General features: G+C 34.4%; 1 protein-coding gene across 1 annotated transcript; it reads left to right on the top strand.

Moving 5' to 3' along the window:
• Window positions 1–602: 602 nt before the first annotated feature.
• Window positions 603–17,124, top strand: LOC144441022 (glomulin-like). Its single transcript, XM_078130533.1, has 15 exons — window positions 603–638; window positions 1,127–1,252; window positions 3,259–3,372; window positions 4,438–4,537; window positions 5,103–5,344; window positions 5,604–5,650; window positions 6,655–6,790; window positions 7,733–7,983; window positions 9,298–9,382; window positions 9,747–9,878; window positions 11,200–11,358; window positions 12,781–12,890; window positions 13,679–13,866; window positions 15,306–15,382; window positions 16,396–17,124. The coding sequence occupies exons 1-15, from the start codon at window positions 603–605 to the stop codon at window positions 16,498–16,500; spliced, it is 1,908 nt and encodes a 635-aa protein (XP_077986659.1). The 3' UTR covers window positions 16,501–17,124.
• The last annotated feature ends 5,443 nt before the right edge of the window (window positions 17,125–22,567 follow it).

The following is a 22,567-nucleotide window of genomic DNA, read 5'->3' on the forward strand; positions in this document are numbered from 1 at the left end:
TAAATTGTTTTATATAATATCTATGAACAAGGTTACTATCAACGAACTCTTAAATTTAGTCCCCAAGTGCAACATAGGGGAACGAGCGAGCAGAGGCTGATTAGAAAATTTTGGTCATTTTTTTTTTGCTGCACCCTCTGTCTTGATCATGCTGTCAAACAAGTCATGGCCACCCGATATGAATCTAAGAATTTTCGTAGCCCCCCCCCCCTCCCGAAAGGCTACACACATTAAATTGCTATATGTGCAATTACACGGCTATTTCAAATTATTACAATTTGTGAAATCTTCCGTAGTCTCTTTCTATGCAATTTATTCGAGGCGAGGCGCAGAGTCGAAGTTGTCATTTCTCGCTGGGGCGCCGCCAACGGTGATTTTTACTTACAGAAATAGACGATGTCTCGACCTATTTTCAAAACAGTATATTTCCTAAGGATGAAATTTAGATTTTTTTGACATTGAACTTATCACTTGTGCCTCTTTTTGTTTTGCAAATTGAAAATGTATAAAGTAGACTGATGAACTGTGTGTAACGACACAATTTACGACATATCGTACACATGAGTTTGTTTTACGACTTTACTCACTAGTTTACGGCGAAAATGGCAGACGACTTGGTCAGGCTTGCGGAAGAACTTGTGAGTATTTGTAAATTTTTCGCCGTTTCTGACTCGATCTTTTTTTAGAAATAAAAAGAAATCCAAGCGTTGATATAGCGTTAGTAATATATAACACGTATTACTCGATGTGGCTTTGCGACGACTACGAACATTATGTTATTGTTTTCAATCGGGGGGGGGGGGGGGGGGGTTACTACAAATTCAAATTGTCAAACGAAGTTTACCACAGTGTTACTCAACCTGTGGCATCTGCAAATGAACTTTAAAAACGGAAGTCAGCGGTTGAAATTCTGAAATTACTCGTAAAACACGTTTTCCTCCCTACCCAGCATGGTTTCTTGGTTTCACTATTCCGAGTCAGACCACCCCAACATGCAGAAACGTGGAATGGAAAGAATGCACATTTGGTATTCAGACAATTCGACTTAATATGACACCAAAGTGACCATGCGTTCATATAGTCCCTTGCAGTATTAAATCACATAGCAACCATTTATTCTTTGCAGAAAAATGTTCCCGAGAAAGATATTGGTGACGAAAATAAAGACGTTTTTCTAGTAACTGCTAAAACTCTACTGGAAGATGGTAAATTTGAAGATGTGAAAAGAATACTTTTGGATGACAACTTTGAGGTATTTGTGATTTTTTTAGTGTGGTTTGGTAAATTAGTACAGACAGAGAAAGTCAAACATGATTTGGCCAAAATGAGTGTTTATTACGCTATTTTACACTCTGTGTTTTTTTTATTTATTTTTTTTTATTTTTTTTAAATATATATATCTTTTATCTTTTTGTGTTTTTATTCTTTGTTTGTTGCTATTTTTTTTTTTTTTGGTATATGTATGGTCTTTCTGTCCTGTTATAGTCTATTGTACACGTTGCTTTTAATTTTTATTATTGTGAAAGTTTGACGTGCCTGTGATGAAGTTAAATAAATTGAAAAAATAAAAAAAGTTTGATAAATAACTGCAGTATGGAACTGTAGCCATTCCATACCCTGTGTTGATCTTCCGCTAGAACCTAACCCCAGTAATAAGTAAGTGCAAAAAGAAAAATTTCAAGACACAATAAAAAAAATAAAAATCATTGCAAACAAATACAAGGCAACAATTATTACATCTAGGTAATTTCAATTTTGTTGACCAATACCTAAAAGTGGTATTGTTGGACATTGCTCTCTTTCATAGGACATTATTCAGGTATTTAAATTTTCCAATAAATATGTTAGTTCCCCCTCTTTGATCAGTGACTCTTACTAGATAAAAGGAAAATTGATATATGAAGATTGTTGGAAAGAATTAGTGTAAGATGAAGGTATTGTGTTTTGTTAGGATTTATTTTCACAGTAGTTGAAGACCCTATTCGTTTAATTTTGTCTGCATGGAGAATGTGATGTCACTCTGTGGTTGAGAATTAAAACTGTAACACAATTAATTTTAGACTGATGGAAAATTATTAGAATTTGATGTATATCATGGATATCACAATTCTTTTGTAAGGCAAAGTAAACAAAGTTATGTGTTTCTGCTATCCCAATTGACCCTAGTTTAAGCTGCAGACCCAAAACATTTTAAAAACATTTAAACACAAAAAAATGACCAATTCTTTGTCATGTATGTCTGTTTTCTTTCCTCAACAATGTCTGTATATATTTCATCAAAGTATCACAGATGGGGTGTTCTCACTGACATTTCGTTTGGTTTTGGGTCGACGCTATATTTTTCAAAAATAAAAACAATTAAAAAGGTAAAGGTGATATAAAATAAAATCTTGATCTACCTCTGCTATTTTCTGAGGCCATGTTATTGGAAACAAATTATTTTAAAAAAACCATAAAATGATGAAAAAAAGACAGACTTCATATTATTATTAACAAATTTTAATTTGAAAATTACAATTACTTGTAGACTTTAAGTCTTATGAATTGTGCATTTGTGACATGTCTGCAAGTTATGTGTGTGCGCATGCATCTGTGTGTGTATGCATGTCTGTGTGTTTGTGTGTGTGTGTATGGGTGTATGTGTATGTATCATGTGTGTGTGTGTATGGGTGTATGTGTATGTATCATGTGTATGTGTGTGTGTATGTGTGTGTGTGCATGCATCTGTGTGTGTATAGTAATAATCTTCTTTATTCCCAGAAATATATATATATAACAGTTCTACAATATATGAAGTATTCAACATGGGAAAGGGAGACGGAAAATAGTTGTCTTTGCAACTAGTCGAGTCCGTCCCCTTTTACAATCTTAGGGATTAGGAATTACTAATTACTGGGGCTGCTGGTCAAATTGAGTGTATTGCAATATTGACAGAATAGATAAAATCATAACTTTTTTTATTTTGCCTTACAAAAGAATTGTGATATCCATGATATACATCAAATTCTAATAACTTTCCATCAGTCTAAAATTAAATGTGTTACAGTTTTAATCCTCAACCGCAAAGTGACATCATTTTGTGTGTGTGTGTGTGTGTGCGTGTGTGTGTGTGTGTGTGTGTGTGTGTGTGTGTGTGTGTGTGTGTGTGTTTGCTTATTTGTTTATATCAAGTTTTTTAGGTGTGCTTCAACTCCAAGTTAGAAACTAGTCTAATAGAAATTAACATCATATTGGTAAATTTCTTCCTGTGTTTCCCAGGGCTTGGTGAAATGTATTGGCTGGGATTTCATACCAATACTTTGCATCCACATCACAGAGAAACAAGATGAAAACAACAATAATATTATTGATGTACTAAACAGGATAGCTTTGGTAAGAATATGGGAATTTTGAAAATACATATCTTCATCAATTTTATCATATGATATAGCTATAGTCTGTGAGATACATACAGAGCCATTCATGGATATCTAATATACAACTATGATCACAATTATGTGGAAAGTATAGTCTGTGCAAAGAACTGTATTTCTTTCTATCTGAAAATGCTGCTACGTGAAAATGTATGACTGTGTACCTATTTACAAGTCTGTAGTGCTGCATGAGTGTAACTACAACAGGGTTTCACGAGAGTAATCATCAGTCAGGGTTACCAGACACAACATTTTCAATACCAGAAGCAGTTTGGTATGCTGACAACAAATACATCACTGTCTGTTATTCAGAACACTGTCTCCACCAAATAAATCATGTCTGTGAGTGTTACATTGTAACATTCTGTCTGTACCTACTACAACTATCATTGACACATGTTACACACATTTACAATGACACTTACACAAAACGACAGAGTCAAAGGGAAAAACTGATAACGAGTTCAATAATAATAATGATATTTCGTACACTGTGCTTTCCACATAAATTTGATCTTGGTTGCATTATGTTTCTATGGCGTGGCAATGATAATTTACTTGTATTGTATAATTGTATAAGTGCATTCAAAGGCTAGACTTATAACAGGTGCAGAAATATGATCACTTCACATGATATGAATAGTGACAGCAACAGTAAGCCACCTTTAAAACTATATTACTCAACCCTACATGAACTGCATGCACTTCATTTTTACACACAGCACAGCATTCTATTTACTGACCTGACAATGCCCTGCTAACAGTACAAAAGTCAGAGTTTTTAGAATCCTTTTTAGTTGAGTTTTGTTTAGACCATCCAGTTTTCATTTGCAATTTCGACACTTTTATACTATAAATGTTGCCAAACAAATTAATGATAAATGGAATGGAACTGTTGCTATTTTCATTTTGTCTTTAAAGTTGTGTATGTTAAATGTTAAATCTTCTAATAACGTGTTAAAATATCAAAACTATTTTTCTTTGTTTTTATTTACAATTCATGACTGGTTTACTCTACTTACAGGTGTGTAATCCTAAAGAGATACTGCTGTCCCTGTTGGAACAAGTTGATAAATTCCTGGATAATGAACACTTCAAAAAATTTATGAATCCAATGCAAACAGGTAATATGACTAGGTCCTTTTGATTTCGCATGTATATGAATCCAATAACTGCTATCCATAGTTTTATTACTATTAGCAAATCAATTGTTTGACCAGTATTTTGAATTTGTCAGTCATTTTACCAGGTTTGCTATCAGTCTTTTGGTTAACCTGAAGTAAGTAGGTAAAATGTACCTGAATTCACCTGTATTTTACTGATATTCCCTATGGTACATTGTAATTTGTACGTGGAAATCTATGCAATTTTTACCAGCTCTGGTACCAGGGTTTCCAAACTTTACCAGAAACACTGCCACCAGTCTACTTCAGATTTCTCCACTCTGGTACCAGCTAGGATTTCCAAATCTTAGCAAATACAGTCACTGTCAACAACCAACTTCTTCATCTTGAAGTAATAGTGACAATTATACATAACTGAGTTCCCTATGGTGAAAAGGATTCAGTTTTTTACCAGACATAGTCATTTTGGTACAGTACCAGGATTCTCAAATCTTAGCAAAGACCCTGTAAATACCCTAATTCTTTACCTTTAAGTAATTGTGTACTGATTTATTCAAACTTTCAGTTCTTCGACGACTGCCAAAGCATCGAAGTGTGTCCATGAATCTGGTACTGTCAACATTCCATGCTCATTTACAAACAGTAAGGCTCCCTAGTAATATGGATATGAGTGATACAGACAAAGAGTTACTACAGGAACAGGATGAATCAATCAAGACAACAGAAAGGACCCTTACAGCATTTCTTGATTTTGTTACCCCATTTGTATTTGAAATCCACAGTTCCAAAGGGAATGAGATTACAAAGGTGAGTCTAGCGACTTGTAGTGACAACACCCCTTAGGTCACTTGTATTTTCCTTGGCTGATCATGAATGAAAAAGTGTGGAGAATAGTGTGTAATTATTACCAAATATTTCCCTTCGTTCATGTATACGCAGACATGAGGGACATGAAAGGGTTTGTCACTAACAGCTGAAGATTAATATGGACCTATAACCTAAAAACCTATAACTTACACAAACTTCTAACCAAAGTATTGTATGTTTGTGTTTCCCTTTTTGACAGGAAAATAAGACAGAAAATGAAAAAATGAAAGTAGAAATTGAAAGATTGTGAGTATAACTTTCTTCCTAATGACATGTATTTATGTTTTCAGAATTGTATTTGTTTGCATATGTATTTGTTGATGTTTGTCTTTGTAGCGATGTCTTTGTTGATGTTTGTGTTTGTAGTGATGTATTTGTTGATGTTTGTGTTTGTAGGGATGTCTTTGTTAATGTTTGTGTTTGTAGGGATGTATTTGTTGATGTTTGTGTTTGTAGGGATGTATTTGTTGATGTTTGTGTTTGTAGTGATGTATTTGTTGATGTTTGTGTTTGTAGGGATGTCTTTGTTAATGTTTGTGTTTGTAGGGATGTATTTGTTGATGTTTGTGTTTGTAGGGATGTCTTTGTTGATGTTTGTGTTTGTAGTGATGTATTTGTTGATGTTTGTGTTTGTAGGGATGTCTTTGTTAATGTTTGTGTTTGTAGGGATGTATTTGTTGATGTTTGTGTTTGTAGGGATGTCTTTGTTGATGTTTGTGTTTGTAGGGATGTCTTTGTTGATGTTTGTGTTTGTAGGGATGTACATTGTATTTGTTGATGTTTGTGTTTGTAGGGATGTATTTGTTGATGTTTGTGTTTGTAGGGATGTATTTGTTGATGTTTGTGTTTGTAGGGATGTATTTGTTGATGTTTGTGTTTGTAGGGATGTCTTTGTTGATGTTTGTGTTTGTAGGGATGTCTTTGTTGATGTTTGTGTTTGTAGGGATGCATTTGTTGATGTTTGTGTTTGTAGGGATGTCTTTGTTGATGTTTGTGTTTGTAGGGATGTACATTGTATTTGTTGATGTTTGTGTTTGTAGGGATGTATTTGTTGATGTTTGTTTTTGTAGCGATGTCTTTGTTGATGTTTGAATTTTTTTGAAATAAAAAAAAAAGAGTAACTTGGGCATGTATTATTGTAATTATTTGGAGTTCCCACTGATGTGTATAAACTGTGAAATCCTTTCTTGTTCATATTTTCATTTCTTTTAATGTACAAGTTTATTTTGTTCTTATTTTGTTCTTACCAGTCTATTAAAGCTATTAGATTATCCACTATCTCAGTTGGATTTAACAAAACATAAGCCAGACGCTGATGATGAAAAGAATGTGAATGGTGAAGATTTGGGTAAAAGTACATTCAGATGTTGTGCAGAGCAAATTATGGTAAGTATATATAATGAGAACAATGAAAACCAAAGAAAGTCGTCTACCAGCATCTGTAGAAAATTGTAATTGTAAGAATTGTTAAGGCCAAGTAAATGTAACATTTCACTATTTGTCATAAATGTTTGTCTTTGTAAAATTGTGGAAAACTTCTTTTGAAATGGGGTAGCCCTACAGTTAGCTGATAATTTTGGTCATGTGATATGTAAATTTTTTTGTGTTGGTAAATGGAAATGACATTACCAGTCAACATTACCAGTCAACAATGATGGTGCCTGTGTGGAATTGGGTCAGTGATCTGTTTGCCTATGGGAAAAAGTATGTGTTAGGGTGATCCACAGTTCCTCAATGAAACAGACATCATGTTACCCTAGAGCTAGTCTATCTGCTAGACCTCAGATGTTCTTCCGATAGAATACGACATACGACTGAACATCGCTATCGAGGATGGAACATCCAAGGTCTAGCAAATGTCATCAAGATATAAATAACTGCCAATCAGAGAACCGTATTAGCAACAAGCACAAACAGAGGACAATAGCTAATTTTTAATGCATATTCATCTTAAGGAGGGGCTTGTAAAAATAACCACCAATGCGTTAACTAAAATGTGTGAATGACAACGTCTACACACTCATCAAACACAATTACCATAAACTGATAAGACATAGTAATGACGTAAATGTGTTTGTCAACACCTGCATGCAGAGATTGAATATATTAAAGTATATATATGCAGAAATGGCCCAACGCACTAATCTCAATGGAATGTCCGGTCTGAAAATGACATTTGCTAGACTGTTCGGGCAAGCCCTCACTGCGAACTTCGTTCACTTATAGTATCGAAAGAAAGCCTGAATGTCTAGGCAGCAAGACTACCCTAGAGCTAGCAGTCAACATGTGTATAATGTCAATCATTTTACTTCCCATTGTTACCCACAGCACTACCTTAGAGCCATACACTGCAGTTATGACAGACTTATCAAATATGGAAAATTTAATGCCTGGAATTATGAAAAAGAAGCTGCAGATAAAGAGAGGGAAAGAAAGAATGTGAATAATGATAATGAAGAAATTGAAGACAATATCAAAGAACAATTAAATGAATTATTGCCATTATTAGGAATTAGCTGTTTTGCATATTTAACAATCGTGGAGGAAATGGAAGAAGATTATTTGCCAAGTATTTACAGGTATGATAAAAATATTAGTTTTCTTCATTTGCAAGCAATTTGTACTATTTTTTATTATTTGAAGAGATCGATCCTCAAAACTGGTTCAACTAGTTGTCTGCTTGCATTCATCCATGAGCGTGTACATATTTTGGTCTGTGTACATTTCTTTGTGATGTATTTTTCTCTCACACGTCAATAGAGCACATGCATAGCCATCATCTTGAATAATGCATCATGGGAAGTGTATCATTCCATTGACAAGCTAGTCTCAGTTACTCAGCCTCTTGCCATTGAGGGCATAACCCCCCAGCAGTGTCTGGGAAAATACAATGTCACCCATTGTAAGGAACAACATGGCTGCTGACGAGATCTGGGAAGTCAATGATTGGACAAAAATGATTCTGAATTTTCAGTTTGTCAACTCTGTATATTTAACAGAAATCATGGAGATAAATCAAAATAACTCGAGTCTTAGCAAGAGTTGTCACCATGTGATTTTACTATAGATGTCATGTTATGGGTCAGCTCCCCGTGCAGCCAACTTGTAACAATCACTGACATATTTTTCCAAACTTTGGGGGGGGGGGGGGGGGGGTGACACCCTCAGTGGTGAGAGTCTGGGTAACACTAACAGGGACTATTGACAAGCAGGAGTTAATCACTGTTTCACTGTTGTTAACAATTGTACCACATTGTTTGCTATTAGATAAGTATAATCTATACATTGTATTTCGTAATATCTTTATTCCTGAGACATCAGCTATTTTATCTTCATAAGTTTTCTACTTATATAATTTAGTCTTGGACTCTTGTAAGTTGTAGTTCATTGTGAATATGAGAGGAGCTTCGGATAACCCCATATTATTTAACCAAAACTGCAAATAATCCCACAATCCTTTGCATCTAAGCATGCTCTGTGTAAGTTTTGATAGCAAATTGGTATTAATTAAACCTGGCATGTGCAACAGATGAATGATTGTAATGTCCAGACACTGAAATGGAATGTATTATTATTACTTAGAAATCTAGAAATATTTTCATAAATTTTTAATTTTCCTTGGAAAAAAAAGTATTAACTGAAAAAATAGACATTGTACAGTATTTAGTCGGTAAGGTACGCCGTGATGTTTGAGGGCGTCCTGTCATGACGTATCTTACAGTCTATACAGTATTATACACAATGTATTTCGGTACCAACACAGAAAAAAGTAGACATCTGCATATATATGGTGCAATATGATAGTGTATTAATCAAACTTAGTACACAAATTCTTAAATTTTCTGTTTTCTGATCATGAATTTGATGAACAAATTTCTGATTCTATTTTACAGTCCACTTTATCTCATGGATCTTAGTTTAATGTACATTATTAGTTTATTCCGAAGACCTGAAGAAGCCTCCATAGCCAAGGGCATTGTATGTATATACCAGTATACCACCAGTATCGTTTACCATTTCTTTGCAGTTGCAGTATTTAGTTCACTCTGTATTATCTTTCTGCATGTGTATTTGATATTCCTAAATTATAGGAGTGAGTGAGTACACCTGTGTGTGTGTGTGTGTGTGTGTGTGTGTGTGTGTGTGTGTGTGTGTGTGTGTGTGTGTGTAGAGCTCATATGATAAACATGTTGACATGTCATTTCGTGGACAACACATCTGGGGCTGAAAATCATATCACTGTGAGATCGTATTTCCTTGGCAAGTCTGAGGTCTAACTATTCCTATTGCCAAGCCAGTGTGGGAGCTAACTATTTCTTAAATATTCCCTGGATTTTTCTAGGAGTTGACCTTCACACTGGTAAGCAAGATGGAAGATGGAAGTGTGCCGCATGAAATATTAGACAAGTCTGGGTACTTGGAAATAGCTGGCAGCATGGAAAGAGTAATGGTGAATCATCCTTCAAGACTTCTTGTAAGTTTGAAATGAGACTCCATGTTTTGTTCACTGGCAAATAGTTAAAATCTACCTAACTTTCCCTGGCATTTTACCAGGGTTCACACTAACTTTTTGGACATTTTTTAACAGTTTTTCAAATAGTGTATTTTTGTTGTCTTTTATTTATATGGTTGTTTGTTTTTCCTGTCAGTTGTACATTTGAATATTTTTAATGTTAGGATTATAGTTAAGATTACTTAGTGTAAGTCAAAATTTCGTTATCTTTATTGTAATTTATTAAGAGCAACTGGAGTATTTCATAGCATGATATTCATTTTATATTTCCTTGATAGTCACTGTTACCAAAAGCATAGTTCCAAACGCAAGTTTATTTTCAAGGAGTAAATCATTTCAGGCAGAGGAACTCACTGTTTTATTAGTTTTATTGATCCTTTAGTAAGTTACATTACATTTAGAGATGCAAACAATATTTTTTATTTCAAAAGGCTAGAAACGCATGCTATAATATTTGGTTTTAAGTTTTTTCTTCAGTTTTTAGAAATTGTCCAATGCACTATACACTTACCTCTGCCTGCATGAAAGTTGCCAAGTGCATTATTCAGTGCTAGCATAGAACAGCTGTGAATTATAAATCTTTTGATCTATTCACTAGAGTGTATGTGTTTTTACATGTAACTATGAATTTGACTACTTTCAGTGACAAAGCTGTTCCAAATTTCTACCTCTTTATACTTATGTTTGCATTTTTCAAAGAGACAAAAAAGATGTTAAATTCGTTTTTTGGATTTCCAGAGACAAAGAACTTTACAATTCTTTAATATTAGTATTTGTATTTCAAGCATAGACAGAGCTATACAATTTCTACCTCTGTATACCACTGTATTTGCATTTTTACAGAGCGAAAGTTGAACAGTTCTTTAAATATCTGTATACCTTTATATTTGTATTTGTTTTTTGAAACAGTGGTAAAGAACTGTACAATTCATACCACTGTATACCTGTGTATTATCCACAGAAACAAAACGCTGTACAATTTCTACAACTTATTGTATACCTGTGTATTTACCACAGAAAAAAAATCTGTTCAATTTCTACAACTGTATACCTGTGTATTTTACACAGAAACAAAACGCTGTACAATTTCTACAACTTATTGTATACCTGTGTATTTACCACAGAAAAAAATCTGTTCAATTTCTACAACTGTATACCTGTGTATTTTACACAGAAACAAAAACCTATACAATTCCCACCACTTTATACCATTGTATTTATATTTCAAACATTGACAAAAAGATGTACACTTCCTATAATATCTGAATTTGTATTTCCACAGAGACAAAGAGCTGTACAGTTCTTACCTTTGTATATCAAGAAGTATGATTACCATGGAAGATATAAATTACTAAGACATGTCCTGTCAAGAACTCGACATTCAGGAGTAGCAGGTCTTCTTGTAGGAATTATCAAAGATCAAGTTGATGAGGCACTGAAGGTAGGAAGTAATTATATCATGAAGTACATTTGTGGGTCGTAGAATCAGTATACTGTAATGATGAAGTCGGCTTTTTATTTTTTATCATCAAAATAGACAAGAACAAAAATGACTACATTAGCAAGACCATAACTAGTCCTGTAATAACTTAATAAGACCTTGGATCTGTATTTGGAATGTTACCAAACAAAAACTGAGGATAACAGTACCTCTGTCCTTGACAGCACCTTTTGTGACCTGTGGGTATGTTTAAAGTTAGCAGAATTACTCGATGGTCTAGCAGCGACACCAGACCTTCAAAAAATTGCATTATTAATCTTATGATTTTTGCAAAGCTTTCCCAAATTTCATGTTCACTTTTCTGAACCCCCCAATGCAGATTTATTCTTAATAATAATTTCTATGTCATTTAATACGCCTTCCTGATACCCAGTATTTGTTGATACTCCATTTACCCCATAGAATTTAAAGCTGTACTATCTACTTTGTTTGTGATATGCTCTGTAGAGATTCTCTGAAAGTAATATTCTGTATGGAATCTCCTAAATCATCTTGACAACATTTACTGAAAACTTTTCTCAGTGATAAAGCTCCAACAAAACATTTCAGTGCAATTTTACAGTGTAAAAGTCTATGTTCTATAGAGTGATCCTGAATATTATTATTAATTCATTTTTTTTTTATCTTTAAAAAATGCGAATACTTATTTAGAATCAAAAGGTGGAGTAGTTTACACTGAAATTGAGCAAAATATCCCAAAACACTTTTCTATTTGTGAATGTGTAAATTTTACACTCTTTTAGTTTAAGTTGTAACATTTGATGCAGAACCATTTAGTGAGCTTAGTGTTGGCGTTAATTGAACATGAACTATGTGTAGAGCAGCTTACACATCAATTTCTGCAACTGAGTTGTACAATTGTTAATGACTATCTCATTGCTGATGACCATTTCATTAATTTGGGTTGTCTAAAACTGAAAATTTCTGTGACATTTTTAATAAATTGGTGACCACAAAATCTCACATGATTGCAAAAAAATAAAAAATGATGTTTGCTTGAAAAAAAACATCTAGAAACATTTGTGACACATTTCATACTTCTTTTGATAGATATAAAATAAATCAATATAATCCATTATTAGATTAAAGTTCTTAGTGATATCTGTATGATTGTGTGTCAAATTTCTGGTGTGATAGAAATTTATCATAATATGCGATGTCATTTTTTGTTGTTTTTGTTTCATGAAAACATCAGAGTATTGGATCAGTATAGGTTGGTGTTTTAATAATACAGTCAACAAAAAACATTTTAAGGGTAATAAAAAGGAATTATTGCTTTCATACTATTAATGTTTTGTAAGTGTGCACAGTTTAGTAGTGGGTATACATGTGTACTATTCAATTTATTATTGTCTTTGACAGATTGGTGAAGGAACAGAATGGTTTACAGGCACACACATGCTAGATCTACTAAAAATCGCTATGACGCTGGAGAAAGGCCCTCTGACTGACTTGTTACAGGAATCAGATAGGTAGGTCATATCTTATAAGAAGCCCTCTAACTGACTTTTTGCAGGAATCAGACAGATGGTGACGCATGCTCCTATGCATCAATACTATATATCGCTGCCTTCAATGGTGCCATGTTTGCCTTATCACAGAGTTAATTACATATTCGCTATCTTTTTGAAGTGGATACTGTGACACACAACTTTCGGGGTGTTGATAGTAATTAATTTATAAATAGAATATGCTTCCTGAATTTTGAAATATATTCTGTTAAGTTAATACTAACAATTCCACCAAAAGCTAGTGTAGTGTATATATATGCAAATTTAATAGTTGTATGTCAACCAGCAGGCATACATGTACATACATTGTCAAAATCTGTTCCATTGATCTAGAAATTTTGCCAAAGAGCAATGGTCATTTCTTATATTCGTATCATTATGACCAAATCTAGTCCTTGATAACTTTCTTTACATAAATACTGGTTTTATGACAATATGGCCCCTCTGAATGCAGTGCTACGTTGGAAAGTGGACCGGAAGTTGTGGAGATAGATTTTTTACGATAATATTGCATAGGAGCTTGGTGGGTGATGGTTACGCGTCATCAGAGAAGGTGCCCTAAGTGACTGTCAAGTTGTCTACTGTCATATTGTTTGTACACTGACCTTCAAAGTCAAAGTTGTGTCAGTGCATGCATATCACAAACACTAGATAATATAATGTGTTGTGTCTGTTGATTCATTGATGATAGATTGATAGATTGATTGATTGATTGATTAATTGATTGACATATTTGTTTTTGTTTACAGAATCATGGCTGTTTTGAATTGTCTAAGGTTTTTGATACTGAGAGACCCTGTCACCGAGAACAGAAGTGGAATATGGAGTGCATTAGATTCAATTGAAGAGGATTATATCAACCTCTTAGAAAAGGGTATTGGACTATCCAAATCACATTTTCAACAAGAATTGCAGGCACTTCTCGAACAAAGAAAAAGTAAGGAATTTCTTCCTTCAAAGAAATTATTTTAATATGTTGCATACTTATATATAATCCCATGAAATCAATGTTAGTTTTACGTCATAATGCTCCGAGTATGATTCCGCGGACTAATACAAATTCGAGCTTGTAGCCGGTCCGCGGAATCATACGAGGAGCATTATGACGTAAAACTAACATTGATTTCATGGGATTATATATTTATCACATAACTAAGTATTTCCCCGTATTTTTCTAAAATTTTAAATCGTATTTTACGAATATTGCATCATTTCATCGCACTATATTCTTCATCGCGTATTAAAAAATGGCACACGGCGGCTATGCAAATTACATAATCGCGTGACCTGTCACGAGGTCAAGCTTACCATATGTATCGGTCATACGGTTGTGTGGTTTCTCAACCAAAATTATCGGTTATAACCTTGCGATGTACATGTAATACCGAATTTAGTTTAAAACGTAAGTAGAATTGTCTGAATACGACTTTTGTGTCGTCATTTTAATAATATTTTCTCGGGTTGTGTAAGTTAGGAGATCTGAGCTCGATGGAAAATCTGAAGCTTGCCGGCTGCTACATCGATAATCTACGTGATTTTTAAATAGAATAAAATGAATCAAATAAAAAGCAAAGGACTTCTACGTATCAAACTCATGCCATCCAAGGAGATATGTAACGTAATGTATGCATTTACATTTTGAAAGCACATAATTATTACGATAAACTTGATAGTAGCGTAGGATTTACACGAACACTCGAACAGTAAGGAGGAAAAATAGTTCGGTAGAACAGGGGTGATATGCTCTGAAATCACCCCTGTTTGATGTCACACAGTAGAAGATATGCACGTATTTATGTGATAAATGGAAATTTTAATGAATGTGGGAAAATTACATATCATACCCTATGTTTTCTTATCCAAAGAGTTGACTAGTGACATAAGGGGCCTTACCAACACATGACAGAGGTCATTATAATAAATTTAATTAGGCCTTCTCTCGTGTATATTTTCTGACTGAATGAAGAGAAATGTCAGGATATTTTGCAATTATGTTTTTGCAAGCTTAAATTTAATAATGTTTGATTCTCATGTTCTCAAATGTGTACTAATTTATCAGAGGACCAACTTTTTTTCTGGCTCACTACTTTTAATCATAATGTAACATGAGCCTGTAACTGCATCACTCTTTACTTATTCATTATTTTCGAGTTCTCTACTTTTGGTGATTCACACTTCACAGTGAATCTCTGAATATTGCACCTAAAATTAAACAGCAATACAGTAAACTTTTGTTCTGTTGAACTATGCTAGTACCTACAGGGACTGTTTTAATACTGTCGCAGTGTCGCATCCAATTCCTAAATTAATATAATCACCTTTGCAACTGACAGCTTTTACATGTGATGTTGTGGTATGTTTTTTTTTCAGGGAAAGGTAAAAATGAGCCAAATGTAGATGTGAATGTATCTGGAACACCATTACCTGGACTAGCACCAGAACAACAACTACAGGTTAGTGTATAGACTATCTAGGTGTAGAAAATTTAGGTAAAACGGTTCTCTAAATTGATAAAGTTTGCTTAACATTCAGCACTAATCTTGATCAAAAACAGAGGTTAATGTTAGACAGCTGAAGAGTCAATCCTAATGTAATGAAAATGTGCAAAATCATATCCTTGCTGTCCATTCAGAGTACAGCCAGGCTATTTTAACTAAAATATGAATTAGTAGCTTTGAAGTGCTTTTTTTAAATCAGGGATACAATTGTCAACAACCAAGAACCTAAATATACAAGTAAAGATGCTTTAAACTCCAGATGCAGCAGATAAAATTTGAAATAAATGGTTATAAATGTTTGACAGGGTTCAGCATTACAATATTACTTCATCAGACTGATTCAACCAATCTTCATAACCAAACTGGAGTAGATGGAATGTCTACAAACTGATATGTTTTGGGATATTTCAGCTCCTTCTGAGAGAAAAGAAAATGAAAGTCATTATCAGAGTAACAGAGTGTACAGATTAATGTCTCGCTAACAGAATCTTTGGTTAATCTTCATACAAGGGCACATACCTGTGCTAATTTAATTCTGTTTGTCACCGTAACACCTTTAAAATGATCGTCAGCTAAAAATTAAAAATAAAAAGTTTTTAAAAAAGTAAATGTATGAGTACATGTTGGTGATACTCTCAATGCATAATACATACATTGTAGTTTAACAATCTATTGCACAGTGGGGGTGTAGAAGTAGTCAAGTTGTAATTGATATGTTGATTATCAGAAAATAAATCATCAAGTCCATGTGTAATGTTTTCATTAGGTGCCTGCTTTTATTGCGCTCTCAAAGAATGCTTATCACTGTTCAATGTGATTGGGCTGTGTTTGTTGTGTCTCTGTTATTGTTAGTCTAGAGTTGAAATATGTCTATTTTTGTGTCAAAAATGTAATGTCCCATGAGTGAAACACCAAACCAATATCATTTTAGCTCTAATGATAATTTTGAGTATTGTTTATTTTTTCAGGTGTTTAAGACAGCTCAGCAAATGCTAGACATGATGTCCAGTGTCTTGGCAAGGCTGTGTGAAATAATAGCAGATGAAAAGAAGAAAGGCACAACTTCTTCATAGCATCTTCAAGCTTTGATATTTGACAGTGCAGTTAAGATGGCTATGAAACCACTTTTGGCAATTGATTGCCATGGTGATATGGATCAGCTTTATATGCTTTAGACAAACCAAAATGAAATAGACCTTTGTAAAGATGAATGATAAATCACAACTCACATATCCTGTAAGCCATGCTGTCTGCCAAGAGTACAACCCAGGTTATTTCAATGACAACCAGCTTGACATTGATGTTTGTTTTCATACACGATAGAATGGCTACTGTAATCTCAACTGTTAGTTACAGTATGGCCATTTGTATAGCCTAAGCCTGAATCCATGCTGGTGTCTTTATGACAATATTATAGCAGGGCTATTTATGACCTGGAATCCATACTATTCTGTTCTATAGTATAGTATAGTATGGCTATTTGTAGCCTGGAATCCATGCTGTCCTGTTCCACACTATAGTATAGCATGGCTATTTGTAGCCTGGAATCCATACTATTCTGTTCTATAGTATAGTATAGTATGGCTATTTGTAGCCTGGAATCCATGCTGTCCTGTTCTACAGTATAGCGTGACTATCTGTAGCCTCGAATCCATGCTGTCCTGTTCTACAGTATAGTATAGCATGGCTATTTGTAGCCTGGAATCCATACTGTTCTGTTCTATAGTATACAGCATGGCTATTTGTAGCCTGCAATCCATGCTGTCCTGTTCTACAGTATAGCGTGACTATCTGTAGCCTCGAATCCATGCTGTCCTGTTCTACAGTACAGTATAGCATGGCTATTTGTAGCCTGGAATCCATACTGTTCTGTTCTATAGTATACAGCATGGCTATTTGTAGCCTGGAATCCATGCTGTCCTGTTCTATAGTATAGCGTGACTATTTGTAGCCTCGAATCCATACTATCCTGTTCTACAGCATAGCGTGACACTTTGTAGCCTGGAATCTATGCTGCACTTTTCTATAGTATGGTTAGATGTAGTTGAAACCATATATTTACTACTAATAACACCTGTGTTGTAGCTCCCATCTCAGAGTAGGGCTTTTTCTAATGCACATTGCTGTAATATGTAATAAAGGCATATGACATGCTGTCACAATATTTAACAATAACTTAAAGTTTAAAACTGTGAAAGTTTGAAACTGGCTGGCGTCCTATATTTACCATGACATTGGATACTGCAATGATTATGTATTTGACAAGTGAAGATAGTTTCAATACAAAGAACCTTCAATAAAAATCTGTGTGTGGTGCTTTGTTGCAATTACCTAACATTGTCAAGAGCAGAAATGAAATGGCGTGTAGTGGTTATTGTTTCCAGGGCATCGCACATACTGAAGGGCGTATCTGAATATATACCATCGTTTTGCTGTAAGAGTGTCACTTGCAAAGGTTTTGAGTAATAATCTACTCACTGAAATACATCTAATGTAAACAAACATTCAACACACAATGTACCCTTGTTATTTGTTGCACAATGGCACGAATTTAATACTGCTAACACTAGTTTAAGAAATTATGCTGAAATAATAAAGAGTTTCAGTCTTATATACACAGTCACGGTCGCTTTTGTAAAGGTGCAGATTTGCTCAAAACTCGATTTTCATAACTTTCATGGATAATATTGTCAATAACTTGTGCAGAATAGAACACTCTACTGTGTAACTCCTTGTCCTATCGTATATCACAGTACACAGAATTCAAACTACACAGTAAATTTCATCCTCTCAAATTTGGTTTCAACATTAAAGGGGCACAAGCTGAGTTAAGAGTTAATTTTTGAAGTGTATTTAAAGACCAACAACCACATCGGGAAATGGATATACATATGTATTAGTTGAACAATGAATATTCATGACTCCCAAGTGCTTATTACCTTCAGCTAAATATTCATGAATATTCATTGTTCTCCTAATCCATATGCCTGTCTGCTAAGTCCCATGATACAACAATAAACCTGTATGAGAGCAACAAGTGTTTCTTGGTAATTGCACAAAATCTATGTCATGTGACATCATAAATTTGACTCAGATTTTATGGAAATGTCTGTATTTCGTTGAGTCGTGTTTCCCTTTAAGCTACACTCTGGAATACAATACAAGGAAAAGTCCAGCCAACCACAATAATATGTCTTTCAATCATTTATTTTGATTATCTTGTCATTTTGTGCGTGATTCTTTTCAAATAAAATGAAAGATATTAAAATTTTTGGACTAATTGGAAACTTAGCTGAATGAGCATGTGAAGGCGAGTTGAATGTTACCATTACACATACACCAATTACTGCCGAGCACTGCGACATTGACATCACTACCCCAACTTTCAGTAATACATTTACGCACACACAAGGTGTCCTTAGGTTTGTGCTGACGAAATCCTTACATATTCGTAGGCGGATAATCTGAGTTGTTAGCACTGTTTCTCATACGAAACATGTCACACTGGTTAAGGAAGCTTTGACGATTTTAGCCTTTAGCATGTCTGATATACATCGAGTTAAACTGCTCATTTTTACGTTTTAATATAACGATGAAGTCTGTGCGTGTGTGTGTGTGTGTGTGTGTGTGTGTGTGTGTGTGTGTCTGTATCACGATTTCCGAAAAAACGGCTGCATCATCAATTCAAATGAAATTTCATGGACATCTTCCGTAGGGTAATGGCAAGAACTGATTAGCTTTTGGTAATAATCCGATGAATATTAATGACCGATTTGAGTAATTAATCGATCGAACGAGTATAAAGTTGGCATCAGATTAAGATTCAGATTCAGGTAACGTTATCTTATGAACATTATATTGAGCGTCAGATGGCCTCAGATCCGAAGACACCCGACGGACTCAAACCTGAAATAATACCGCTGAGACTACAGGAAGGATTCTGCTTCACTGCCGTTGGATGTATTCGGATCTGAGGCTATCCGACGCTCAATATGACGCTACCTGAATCTGAATCTGATATCAACTTTATACTTGTGCTCTACACTGAGAAAGACTCTATTTTCAGGGGTTTCGTGCCAACCTTATTTTGTGTTTCCCTTGGATCTGCACTCTGCATTGGCTGGACAAACACAAGAAAAAAGAAGACCGAGGCAGGGTATTTAAGTGATTCAAACTCACCAGAAAACATTTTTTTTCTTGGCCTTAAAATAGGTTTACAATGAGCGCGGAGTTCACAAACATTGTTTCAATTTCATCAAATATGGACTTATCATTTTCAAAATTCACACACAAATGCGCAGATGAATAAAGAGAAATCGCGTTTCTATAGATTTTCAATTAGAAGTTTAGGAAGTATTATATTGACCTTGAACCGTCTCCTTTTTACCTGTGTTTCTTTTCCGATTTCTCTCGATAACAAACTCCTGCTGTTTGTTGCAAGGCATGTACATAATCATTTCTCTAGCTCTGTAACTCAGGATATAAGTACAATCTCACATATTTATCAAGTGTAATAATCTATAATTTATACCCAAATCATGTGTGTGGTCAAAATATGGAAAATAGACCAAGCCTCGCCTAACCTACGAAGAAAATTTCGCAACAATGTATCAATAATGTGTGACCTATACATTGACCTCTATATAATTATTGTACAGTGAGGGCGCGCCACTCAACAAAATCTTGACAATATTTCCCAAGTAGTGATTAAGGAATGTGTAAACTCGAGGTGGGACAGAAGGAAGTTCAACACGCACATGCCATATCCCGGATATGTAGGGGATCACGAAAGCTGAGTGAAGTCGAGGATGGCAAGCTACAAAATAAATTTTACTTTTAATGAATCTATTTGTACCCTTATAACTATGTCTATTAATTTCGTTGGGGGGGGGGGGGGGTTCTGAGGCCCCTTACTACTTACATATGCTAGCACGCTTTTGCTCATTTTCCAAATCAGGGTCCTAAGTTCAGACCACTGTATACGTGTACATTTACCCCAGACAGGAATAATTGTGTATACTGCATAAGCATACCTTAAAATGTGGGTCTCAAGTTTATAACCATTAACAGATTAACAGGATTGAAACGAAAAAAAATATACACATAAAATAAATTATCAGTTTGGTCACTTTGATTGACAAGGATGACCTTACAAAATACTTTCTTCCAGGACGGATACACTAATTCAGAAGACGATACATAGTCAATTCCAGCATTGTACAGTGTTAACCATTGCCCATCGTCTAAATACTGTCATGGACTCTGATAGAATACTAGTTCTCGACGAGGGACGTGTTGTGGAATTTGACGAACCTCATCTACTTCTACAGAACCCGGATGGACATTTGTCTAAATTTGTGGAACAGATGGGTAATGTTGAGGCTGATGAGCTTTATGTTGTTGCCATGGATAACTACCAAAAGTCTCATCCAGAGGATAAAATTTGGATTCCAGATGCCCAGAGATCATATTTACAGCATTTCATAACAATATATGCTGAAGAGCTGATGATGTTGGAAACCACTGTGTAGAAAGTGTATGGAAAATATGACGACGGCAAGCCAACTATCGGTTTGTTTGCATAGACACAAACTAAATGTTGATATAAGCTGTTACTATATAGACATGGATGTAATAACAAAACAAATGAAGCAATAAAAACAGTGAAATCTACCCATGTTTATCTTATTCTATGTATATAAATACATTTTAATGAACACAAATATTGCATGCAACACATGGTCTGCCATAATATTCACGATATATTTTATACCATGGTGAAGTGTGTGTGTAAAAGATAACCACCGATACACCAGTTTTGGTTATTCTATTTTGCAAATATTGAATAGTATATTTGAGAAACTAGTCGGATATATTACAAAATATGATCAGCAGCAGTGCATAGTTACACTTTTTGTGCACTACTAGTATTCTCTCCTATCCAATGTGGTCCTTTAAAACGTTAAGTACGATTACAAATGTGTGTTGTTACACAAATAAAGTTTGAATATAAAGATGTTTGCAACAGTCAGTAGGTGTCAACATATAAAGCTAAAGCCTACAGCAATTGTGTGATTTCGACTACGTTCAATTTTAGAATCTGTAGGGTAGGTAGATTTTCAAAAAAAAAAAAACTTGTTGTGAGTGTCTAGTTCAGGTAGTTGTGTTTTCCGTTGTTTTCCATATAGTCTCTGTGTTATTGGTTTCTTTCCATTAGTTGTACAGCCATTACAGATTAGAAGAACAGTTTTGTCTTTTTAAAGCTGATGTCAGTTTCTGCATCCACTATTTCTCTCAATGTTCGCGATTTTATTTTTTTTTCTCGAATGCATAAACAATTTAAGGTTGGCAGTGAAAAAACTAGGTGGGGTTGGGTGACCGGAACCAAACGATTTTTAGGCCTTGGGAAATCACATTACTACCATGACGTAAAGACATGTAAAAGTATTCATTAATATTACAACCTAACTAGATTTCAGAATAGCAACACCAAAAGATGAACTTAAGTAACAGCTGCTTTGGGTCGAAAACTGACCATTGGAAAACACAATGTACAAATGTAGTGTGCAACAACTTAACTTAATATCACTCCAGAAATAACTTTTTTGGCATTTCAGTTAACACTATTTTGGTGAAGCCGTATGTCAAGACCTTTCAAATTTTCCGCCGATTATAAAGCATATCCATCTGTATTGTCATAAACAGAAGCAATATTTAAAAAAAATCGTTTCTAACAAATAAAAATCAAACTCATAAAGTGACTAGCTTCTCTCCCACTATTCTGAAATGTACATAGTTGTCTACAGCGAATTGGACATGATTTGTTGTTGTGTTAATTTTAGGTAAAGAAAGATTCAGATTCATATCAGGATTCAGTTTCATATTTAGATTCAGAAAAGGCTTCACGTCATACTTTTGTAGCAGGTCACAAGAGCTAAGAGCATATTACACCGCGGTATTTTCATGAAGAATAGAACACAATAAAGCACAATATGGAAAGCTTGCTAAAATAAACAATAGGTTTTTCAAAACCTATTCTGTAAACTGTTCTTCAGAAAAATCACTAATTCTTGTGGACACAAAGTCGAAATATTAAACAAAACGAATGTTATATTTAATATAAAAGTTTGTTACATAATT

This window comes from Glandiceps talaboti, chromosome 10 (genome assembly GCF_964340395.1).
Source record: "Glandiceps talaboti chromosome 10, keGlaTala1.1, whole genome shotgun sequence".
NCBI classification, from domain to species: Eukaryota; Metazoa; Hemichordata; class Enteropneusta; family Spengelidae; genus Glandiceps; species Glandiceps talaboti.

What these genes read in the sequence shown, in the direction of transcription:
- LOC144441022 (XM_078130533.1), top strand. Translation starts at nt 603, where the DNA reads ATGGCAGACGACTTGGTCAGGCTTGCGGAAGAACTT. An exon ending in GTTGTGCAGAGCAAATTATG is followed by an intron (nt 6,791 to 7,732) that starts GTAAGTATATAT and finishes TGTTACCCACAG; the next exon opens with CACTACCTTAGAGCCATACA. An exon ending in ACTTCTCGAACAAAGAAAAA is followed by an intron (nt 13,867 to 15,305) that starts GTAAGGAATTTC and finishes TTTCAGGGAAAG; the next exon opens with GTAAAAATGAGCCAAATGTA.